The following is an 11,097-nucleotide window of genomic DNA, read 5'->3' on the forward strand; positions in this document are numbered from 1 at the left end:
TTTTATTAATACACGCACATAAGTATTATATCATGCCATTTGAATAAATACATAATTATTTATAGTAGGTATATTAGTACCTACGAGTACTTTTTACTTTACTCAAGTAGTATATTATACCTAACTTAGAAATATGTAACTAACTAATCTATACTATCACAGATCATAAGGACATTTTATAAAAGTATAAATAATTACTATATTATCTGACTATATCGAACATACCTACTATATTATTTATTTTCTTAATTAATATTTTATTTATTACATCATTCAGGCCTTGACGGCTATTCTAGATGAGTTAAACTTTGTATCGAAGGCAAACTTTCCAAAAATCACGATTTCGTTTCGAGTGTTGTGTGTGTGCAGTCGAGACGCAACACGTAGGTACGTACTTACATAAGTACTCAAGACGACATATTCTAAAGTAAATAAATATCTTGGGCCTGATTTCCTCCAAAGCTCATGTCGTCCGTCGTTGTGCGATCACAATGTATTATGTCAGTTGCGGCAGTCATGACTCGTGCGTCCCTACAGCGAAGCTGCGTTGTCAGCGTCGCATCACAATCAAAACGAATTCTATAGACTGGTAAAGGCATTCCGAACCAGTGGTAGATGCAGCTGACGATTCAAAAATACTTGTAAAAGTTTAATTTCCCATCCTCCCATCGTGTCCAACTTGCTTTAACCCTTTACCTTTATACCCTTCTCGGTACCTGCTTTACAGTCAATTTTATTCTTCTCACATTTTTGCCGAAAATCAGTTTCCTTAATGGCTCCTCAAACAGGTCAAAGATCTAGAAGGCGAGGTTTCGGTGTCACGGAGCGGGATCTTTCAGGAGTCTTCACGCCAAGTACAGTCATTTCTTCGCATCTGTAAATTGAAGAACTAATGTTGAAATGGGAAAAATCACTACCTCTATTATAAAAGTGAAAGTATGTTTGTTTGTTTGTTAGTTTGCTTGGTAATTGCCTAGTATTTGTTTCAATCGATTGGTTTCGTTCGGGTGGGATATTACTGAATCGGCGCGCGTAGGGATTGAATTTCCGAAAATCCTGAAACACATATTTCTTCACTTGTGACGGAGACCCAAATACTTACCAATTTACATGGAATTAACTTGAATGAATGTCAGTCAGTCAGTCAGGACTTTGAATTTTACACATACAAACTATGTATACGAATTAAGAGCTTAATAATACAAACTCGGCTTAGAGCTTACCATCTCTAAGTAGGTAGTTGTGAATTGTGATCTATCACTATCATTTAAATTGATAGTTTGATTATCTTCATCTTTAGAAATTAAAGCTATTTATGAAATACTATACGAATTAAGAGCTTCATAATACAAACCTATCGTCAGCAGATTGCGCCGCATTAAAGTACACGTCAGGTATATTGGAGTCGTGCTGACTTAGCAACGTGCTGCCCGCGCGAGGCGAATGCGGCCCGTGAGTCGCATATGGAGAAAATGGCACAGTCGCTCGCAACGCCGCCAGTACAAGCAACATTCCACCTGGAAAATATTGCAATTTTATTGAATTGAAACTTCCAATTGTTTTTCTGTCTTCAGTCGTACTTATAAGTAGTTGGTACCTATTCTATTTTTAACATACTATAGAACGAGTAACTGTTGAAATTTTCAGAGAAAGTAAATTGTTTTAAAATTGTAGGTAGGTACCTAAATTAAGTGAATGTGGCAATCATACCACATGAGTAGATACGCCCAAATCCATCTGAAAATTTTGACTAGAAACTCAATTTATCCATACTTACTTAATAAATACTTACTTACTAATGAAATAAATGCGAAAATCTGTTTGAGTGATTAGTTTTTTAAGGCCCATTTTTTTTAACCAATTTTGTTTACGCTTGGTATTGGGAAAGCATGCATCTAGGAAAATCATAAATCCCACAACATTTTCAAAAAACGCAAATCCGCGTAAATGATGTCACAGGCATCAGCTACTTGGTACAGAGATACGAGTACCTATATGTAGTAAGCGACAGGTTGAGATGGCAATCGAGGAGGGAACGCCCCGCACACCCGCACAGCCCCCACGCTAAACCAGTGCGGGCGAGTGCGGGTAACGTACGGGTGAACGGGGCGTCCCCCGGCTCATACCCCAATCGCCATCTCAACTTGTCGCGGACTATACATCGGTTAGTACTTATAAGTAACTGATTCTTCTACTGACAAAAAGAATAAGTAGTTAGAAAATGGCCAAGTTTGAAAAACATGAATATTAGACCGTTTAAAATTCAGTCGTCTTATTACTGTTCACACCTAAATTAGGGAACCATCCAAACCATAGATTTACATACAATAGCCGGCAAGGAATATTGTACATCGACCTTTAGAAACACATTTCGGCTTCGTAGAGCGTGGTATCTGTCACTCATACCTATATCATATATGACGATTTGTCGGTCTCAACGACAGAGACAACGCTCTACGAAACTGCTAGGTTTCTCTTTCAAAGGTCGATGTACAATATTTCTTGCCAGGTACTGTACAATCGTCATTATCTATGAGTAGCTATGTAAGGAACTTGTTAATTGAGCGAATTACGAAGGTAGGTATGTCTATGGCTACCTAACATATACTTACCTATATATATGCTCAATAACAAGTGTCGTGATTTATTTATATTTTTCATGATTTTGTAAGGGAATCTTTTTTTAATATACAACGGAAAAGGTGACTGACTGACTGACTGGTTTATCAACGCACAGCTCAAACTACTAGACGGATAATATAGGGGTTTGAAATCTGTGTAGTCAACGCGGACGAAGTCGCGAGCATAAGCTAGTTACTGTATATGTATGTACCTAAATGGTACGGGTATACCTACGTACCATAGGTACCTAGGTACCCTCTACGTACCATAGGTACCTACTGTTAATTAATTACTCAAAAAATAAAATACACATAGGTAGGTACTAACAGCTAGAATGTAAAAAAGTCTGTAGATACTATAATTTTTAATAAAATTGATAAGAAGATAAGAGATAATTTATAATTAATTGCTGCACAAACAAAAAACCTCAGTCTCTTGCGACTTGCGGGCTACGATTTTGCCTTGAAATTCAATTTGGTATATCAAGATAAAACTACGTGATGTAACATGACGTGATAGCCTAGTGGTTAAGACGTCCGGCTTCTTTTCGGGACGTTCGGGGGATTGATCACGGGCACGTAGGTACACTAACTTTTCGGAGTTATGTGCGTTTTTAACAACAATTAAATATCACTTGCTTTATCGGTGAAGGGAAACATCGTGAGGAAACCTGCATACCTGAGAGTTCTCCATAATGTTCTCAAAGGTGTGAGAAGTCTGCCAATCAGCATTGGGCCAGCGTGGCAGACTATGGCCTACACCTTTCTTACTCTGAGAGGAGAGCCGGCTCAGTAGTGGGCCGGTAATGGGTTGATCATGATGATGAACGTAACATACGTTAACGTTTACAGTAAATTGATTTTATCAAAGCCAGTTTTTGATAAAAACTGTTCCGCATTTGTTTCTTTTTTCAACTCATACTATAATTATGATGATAAAGATTTTTTTATTATTTAAGTAGAAAAATGTTTGTAGGTAAACCAGTGAGACGATATAAGTATTCGCTCTAACTTTAATAAAACTAAAGCGGAAAGGTCGACGGTTGGCGGCTTAAATTTAAATTGAATCTAACACCAATAGATTACCTAATGTCTCAAATAAATTAATATAATATATTCCGAGTCGGTATTCTAATATAGTTTGTAATGAATTTCGTGGTCTACTTGACCCTAAAATTCATTAGAAAATGACATTAACATAGGTAGGACCTACAAGGTATCATGGAGGTGAAAATAATAAAACAACCAGCCAAGTGCGTGTCAGACTCGCCCACGTTAACTTTTACAATCGCGATATTTTAGGAATGGTGATTTAGAAAAAATAAAATAAAAAAAACCTACTACAATATTCTACAATTTTTGTGTGACCTATTTTTTGATAAAACTGAACCGCTTACGAGAAAACTCCAAAAAACCAAAAAATTTGACCCTTGACCTTGAAAACTTTTTTAGCAGACATGGGATCGATGGGGACTTTTGATGTTTTATTTGTAATGGTGTATCGAAGGTCTCCACTAATATTTAGCTCTGTGGGCATTATTGCAAACCTTCCACTATTTTGTGGCTTATTTGACTGGACTAATAAGATATCAGTACCCTTATTATAAATGCGAAAGTGTGTTTGTTTGTTGGTTTGTCCTTCAATCACGTCGCAATGGTGCAACGGATTGACGTGATTGTATGGGTATAGTTTAAGACCTGGAGAGTGACAAAGACTACTTTTTATCCCGGAAAATCAAAGATTTCCCACGGGATTTTTAAAAAACCTAATTCCACGCAGACAAAGTCGCGGGCATCAGCTAGTTTTTTTTATAAAATCACCATCATCCATGTGTAGATGATATACCTAGTCTTTCCTAAACGGGTAGGAAAAACTTCAGAGTAGACTAACTTTCGACTTTTGTCGTACGAAATAGTTCCTCACCTGACACTGTAGCCAAAATGGTGAGGTTAGCGAACAGTATCGCTGTAGCCACACAGGCGTAGAACGGCGCCCTGGCTCGGCCGCACGACCACCGCATGAAGTCCCAGCAGCGCAGCTTCATGGAGTACTCCCCGCGACGGCACAGCAGGTCCACGAACAGTGCCACCACCCACATCGTCTCCAGCAGGAAGATTAGTATCGCACCCACACTGCGCAAAATAATTACAAATTCAAGTTTTTTAGGGTTCCGTACCTCAAAAGGAAAATAGGAAAAAATCAACCCTTATAGGATTTGAGTTCTGTCTGTCTGTATGTCTGTCGTGTCTGTCTCTGTCAAGAAACCTATAACTTCCCGCTGAGACATGAAATTTGGCCGGTAGGTAAAGAAATAGCACACGTAAAGGGAAAATTCTGAAACCCGTGAATTTGTGGTTACATCACAAAACAAAATTAAAATGTGTTCATGAACAAAGTATTTTCAACTTTCAAATAAGTTTAATATTCCAAGTAGGGTATCATATGAAAGGGCTTTACCTGTAGGTACATTCTAAAACAGATTTTTGATTATTTTTATGCATAATAGTTTTGATTGATCGTGTAAAATGTCGAAAAAATACGGCTGTAGTACGGAACACTCGGTGCGTGAGTCTGACTCGATTTTTCATGATTCTCGGTCAACGGGAAGTACTCTGGTAACTTGGTTTTCTTTACTGACACCACGGACAGACAGACAGACAACAAAGTGATCCTATAAGGGCTCCTTTTTTCCTTTTGAGGTAAGGAACCCTAAAAAATATAATACAATAAAACTTAAAGCTAGCCTTATTTAATTATTTCTTGTATGTTGGTACGGAACCCTTTGTGTACGAGTCCGACTCGCACTTGACCTATTTTTATTCGATAGGTCTCTCTGTTTAGTAATTATATTCTAAAGATGCGTTGTGTGCTCTGGCCTTTATTATAGTACATTCTTAAAATTAGTTTTCTGAGAAGGATTCGCAATCAGATTTCTTCGTCATGGTTTCTTTTCATCAGCATAATTTGATATTATAGATATGTGTACCTATGTATCTCAAATTATGCATTGGGTAAAGGTACATACACAGAGTCGTTTCTTTATGATTTTTTGGGTTCCGTCTGGCAAGAAACCTATACGGTACTTCCCTTTGACCTAGAATATGAAATTTGGCAGGTAGGCAGGTCTCATCTGTAGCACACGTAAGAGGAAAAATCCGTAAACCGTGAAATTGTGGTAACATCACAAAAAAAATTAAAATGTGTTCATGAACAATTAAAATTAGTATTTTCAACTTTCAAAGTAAGATTAATATTTTTTTAGCTCTAAAAATTGGTACGAATGTTGGGATCACCAATATTGACCGGACTATACTTAATATAATTTATCTGCACTCCTACTTACATCAAACCGGGTGCAACTTCGTAGTCCAGAACCATAAGTTGGGCACCCGCACCACTCATCACTGGGAACAAAAATTCTCCTATCACTTTTTTGTTGTTCATCATCGATACTTCATCATCATCATGATCAACCCATGACCGGCTCACTACAGAGCACGGGTCTCCTCTCTAATGAGAAGTGTTTTGGCCATAGTCACGCTGGCCAAAAGTGCGGATTGGCAGACTTCACACACCTTTTAGAACATTATGGAGAACTCTCAGCAATATGCAGGTTTCCTCATGACGTTTTCCTTCACCGTTGAAGTAGTTTACTCTGGTTGAAGCAAGTGATATTTAATTACTTTAAACGGACATAACTCTGAAAAGTTAAGAGGAGCCCGGGATCGAACCCCCGATCTCCGATTAGGAGGCGGACGTCTTAACATCTATCACAACTTTTCGGATTAATCGGTAATTTTTATTTGTATTTTACACTGTGCAAAGGTATGACATACGCACTTACTACCCGGTCAAGCTAAGTTTGCACCTCGCGTCGATTAAAAAAACACCAAAAAAATTAAAAACTCAACAAGGGGCAGACGAAAATTCGTACTTACGTGTATCAGTGACAAAGATGCGAACATACACGTACCTACTACGTATTTTTGCCTGCCACTTGTTGAGTTTAAAAAAAAAAAAAATTTTTTAATCGACGCGCGTGGTGCAAACTTAGCTTGAAAGGGTTATAGGTACTAGTAGGTAGTGGTACCTACTTATCAAAATGTGAGCAGAAGAAATTACAATTTCAATTGTTTACTTACTCATTTATTATTTTCTTAAATATAATATACTAAATTTCAAGATAGAAATAGATTAGAAATGTATAATGGAAATTAACTAATAATAATTTTAGTAAAATCATTTCAAATTGCGTCTAGTTTAGGGGAAGGGTAAGGGGTGATTTATGTCAACACGTGCCGTATCCGTGCACGGCCACGGCACAGTGAAGCGTGATGTTTTGAATCCGTGCCTCGTCCGCGCTTCGTAAGTGGCACGGCTCGTGCCCGCCACGTGGTGGCATAAATCATCCCTTAGATTGATGTTTGCGAATTCCTGCCTCTCTGCATTATTATAAAAATCTTTCTAAGCTAGCTAGGTAGCGCCTGTAATTCCTTTTTAGGGTTCCGTACACAAAGGATAAAAACGGAGCCTATGGAGAGATATGCCTTACGGCGATTACGCACTCACTGTACTTCCGTCATCCGAGTTCTATCGGTCATCCGTGAGAATACCAGCGATTATCTACGTCCTACGACATATTTCATAAGCTACCATACAAAACAAAAAGGGACGTATTTTCTCGAACTCGGATCGGATGAGTGCGTAACCGCCGTAAGGTCTGTGTCTAGATATTTTGGGGTATGAATTTAACTTGGTATCATACAGCTTCCAGGTTAGCCCGCCTCTGTCTTAGACTATAGGTATTCTAACTTACCTCGTGGCATCGAGGTGAGATCGCACTCAATGGCTATTCTTCAAAAAAAAAACGTAAGAATCTACTACATTTTAGTAGACCCGATACCTAGGCAGGTAACCAACATGGTACCTGCTATAATACCTACCTGTATAGCTATAAAATTAATTATCCTCATAATAAATTACCTATTTATTGTTTCGTTTGTGTTAGGTGCTAATAACAGTTTATTGTGCATAAATAGGTAGGTACCTAAGTATATTAGGTAGGTAGGTATACAGTATCTATTTGTGTAAAAAAGTGGTATTTTCAGGGACAAACCTATTAGGTACCTGTATAAGTAGCTGACTCGCATCAAATCGGCTTCGCTCGTGTAAATTTTCCGAAAATGCTTTACGTAGGTATTAATAGAGGTACGTTACGCACTGTGGCTAGGGTACACCGCCCAGTAGTCAGTCTTTACAGACATTATTCTTCAATGTAAATAATTTTAATTGGTTTACAGTACACAATACACATCCACAGATTTTTTATGGAATCCTTATTATGATGATTAATTGTTATTACTTAATAACTACTTAACATTGAATAAAATATGTAGATAGTAGGTACCTTTTTTTTTTTTTTTATTCAGATACAAGTTAGCCCTTGACTGCAATCTCACCTGGTGGTAAGTGATGATTCAGTCTAAGATGATAGCGGGTTAACCTGGAAGGGGTATGGCAGTTTTTATTAAACCCATACCCCTACTCTCATAATCATCATCAACCGATAGACGTTCACTGTCGGACATATTTTAGGTCTCTTGTAGGGACTTCCACACGCCACGGTCTTACGCCGCCTGAATCCAGCGGCTCCCTGCAACTCGTCTGATGCCGTCCGTCCACCTAGTGGGGGGAACCTCCAACGTAGGTACTCTATGTCTAATTAATTATTAATTGAAACAGTTAAAATAGTTCAAGTCGTATAAATTTTAATTTTATTTAAGTAGGTAGGTAAGTACCTTGAAATAAGTCATCAAACATCCAATCGAACGAATTACTTAAATACATCTCAAGGTAAATGAACTGAACCAGGAATTGAACCCGATACCTACCTGTTGCTTGCGTGACGCTTTGGTATTCTATAGTCTATAGTCCGAAATTCCGTAAAAACATTTAATTGAATTTATATTTATGATTAAATCTTCATTGCCCACTTTCCAAGCGTAGCGGACTATGACCTAAACTATTTTCATTCTGAGAGGAGACCCTTGCTCAGTAGTCAGTACCTACCTAGTGGGCCGACGATGTTTTGATGATAGAATAGAATAAGTATTATATTTTTATTCAAGTAAACTTTTACAAGTGCTTTTGAATCGTCAAACAGTTTAATTTAATTTGACAGGTCTGATTGCAGCCAAGCGCTAGTCTAATTTAAAAAAAAAATTACCACTGGTTCGGAACGCCGGAAGATGATGAAAATGAAGTAAATGAGTACAAGTACAAGGGTACTTCATACATCTATAGATAAAGGAAACAACCTATAAGATCTGCAGTAAGTTAAGTAGGTACCTACCGACCTACCTACCTACTGATTGAATCTAGATAGTGAGGTGATCATAATTGGCGCAAAATATAAATATAGTACGCGACAGGTTGAAATGGCAATCGGGGAGGGAACGCCCCGCACACCCGCACAGCCCCCGGCGAGCGCGGGTGACGTGCGGGTGTGCAGGGCGTCCCCCCGCCTCATTTCCCGATTGCCATCACAACCTGTCGTGGACTATTAATCCCTATTGGAGTTGTAAAACTTACCTATAGCCGTTATGAGTCCCCATAATCTGGCAATGGGCTGCAATAAATCCCACAACCTGGACTCTAAGGTCTTCTTAGGCACAGGTCTGTTTACAGTGGGAATTCTTTTATTTGCAGCCGGAGGCGGACTAGACCCAGTTTCCTGAGCGGTCTGGTTTATATCGACGGCCACACTCATCTTGTTACTTCATCTCAGCTAATTAAATTAAACGTACTCCGAAATCACGAGAATAATTTAAGTAAATAGGTAGGTACCTAGCTAGATACCTATCAAGGTTTCCTTTACGGTCCAAATGCTTTACACGCATCAAATTTATTACACACTCCGATGATAATAACACTGCGAACGTAATAATAAAACGTAATAATGCTAGCAGTTAATGGTTTTTTATTTAAGTAGGTTGAATATTATTTCCTATTATTTATTTACTTTATTTATTTGCGCGATACTTAACTTATAATAATAAGAAAATATAAAATTAAGAAACGATCAAAATGTTTTATTTTGTTTTAGTTTGAGTAAGATTATTTTGTTCACTTTTTTATTGAGATAAAAATTAATTAAAATCACAAATAATTCATCAACGAATTATTTACTAATATATTTTGTTTGTATGAAAAAATCGCATCTGCTTTTATCCTGGCTCAATGCCAGTACATAAATATAGCACCTTGAAACACTTCTTGTAAACACAACGATTATACGTACTATTGCTTTTTATTTAAATAAATTCTACTGTAAAACTCACAAAAAACTACACGAAACTCTAGCTCGAAAGAAAATGCAGCGTCTCGATATGCGCCTGTTCGCATGGACGCACGATATCACTCTGGGAGTCTGGCTGAAAGTTACAGACCGACTGATCTGCGGTTTTTAGATGAAGAAATACATCATGTGAAATGAACGCCCAAGAAACACGTCTATAATACTGAATAAATTGCTTGTAGATAGTATTTAGGTAGATACGCGTACGGTATGCAGCTGTCCTCGTGCGTACCTACCTAGTTAACGGAATTGGAAGGCCAACTGCAACCTTTTGATTTTGTTCATAAACTATAAACTATAAAGCCATTTTTATTATCACCAAAATCTATCATATTATCACTTTCACTTAATTTTATTCTTTCGGATGCACCTACCTACCTATATCATCATCATCATCATCATCATCAACCCATCGCCCGGCTCACTTTCTGATTAGGTACACGGGCATCTTCTCAGAATGAGAAGGGATTTAGGCTGCAACGGTGCACTGGTCCAGCGCGAATTGGCAGATTGGATATATTTAAATTTTATTATAATATCCATATTTCCATACTAATATTATAAATGCGAAAGTGTGTCTGTCTGTCTGCTAGCCTTTCACGGCCCATCCGTTTAACCGATTTTGACGAAATTTTGTGCAGAAATAGCTTGTATCCCGGGGAAGCGCATACGCTACTTTTTATCCCGGAAATTCAAAGAGTTCCCACGGGATTTTTAAAAAACCGAAATCCGCGCGGGCGAAGTCGCGGGCATCATCTAGTACATAATATATTAGCCTATGCTACTTCTGGATAAAGTAGTTTTCTAATGGTGAAAGAATAATTATTGAAATCGGTTCAGTAGGTACCTAGATAGTTTTAGAGTTTATACTTTATAGATTACAAATAAACAAGCCTTTGCTCTAATAGGTATCTACTTGTGATAGAATGAAAAACAAAAGGTTTCTTGGTTTACTACGGAAGCCCGGAAGTGCCGGAAGCCTGAAAAATAATTAAGGTAGATACCTAACTGCTAACTACTACCAAAGATAATATATTAAACAAGTACAGATCGCTCACTCTATATTTAAAATTGTAACTAGTTCAAGACTATTACTAGATGGCGTCACTTGGTTCGTA

At 37.8% G+C, this 11,097-nt stretch overlaps 1 protein-coding gene across 2 annotated transcripts; it reads right to left on the minus strand.

Annotated features, from left to right (window-relative positions):
- On the minus strand, nt 1-10,189 carry LOC117987261 (uncharacterized). 2 transcript variants are annotated; one of them, XM_069502132.1, is made up of 6 exons: nt 9,963-10,189; nt 9,214-9,553; nt 5,966-6,026; nt 4,546-4,754; nt 1,355-1,517; nt 1-874 (listed from the first exon to the last, which is right to left on the minus strand). In XM_069502132.1, exons 2-6 carry the CDS (start codon nt 9,389-9,391, stop codon nt 790-792), a joined length of 696 nt encoding a protein of 231 aa, XP_069358233.1. In that variant the 5' UTR covers nt 9,392-9,553; nt 9,963-10,189; the 3' UTR covers nt 1-789. The 2 variants fall into 2 exon arrangements, with proteins under 2 accessions (XP_069358233.1, XP_034830112.1); XM_034974221.2 differs by having other exon boundaries at nt 9,214-10,189.
- Nucleotides 10,190-11,097: the final 908 nt, after the last annotated feature.

This window comes from Maniola hyperantus, chromosome 12 (genome assembly GCF_902806685.2).
Source record: "Maniola hyperantus chromosome 12, iAphHyp1.2, whole genome shotgun sequence".
Lineage (NCBI taxonomy): Eukaryota > Metazoa > Arthropoda > Insecta > Lepidoptera > Nymphalidae > Maniola > Maniola hyperantus.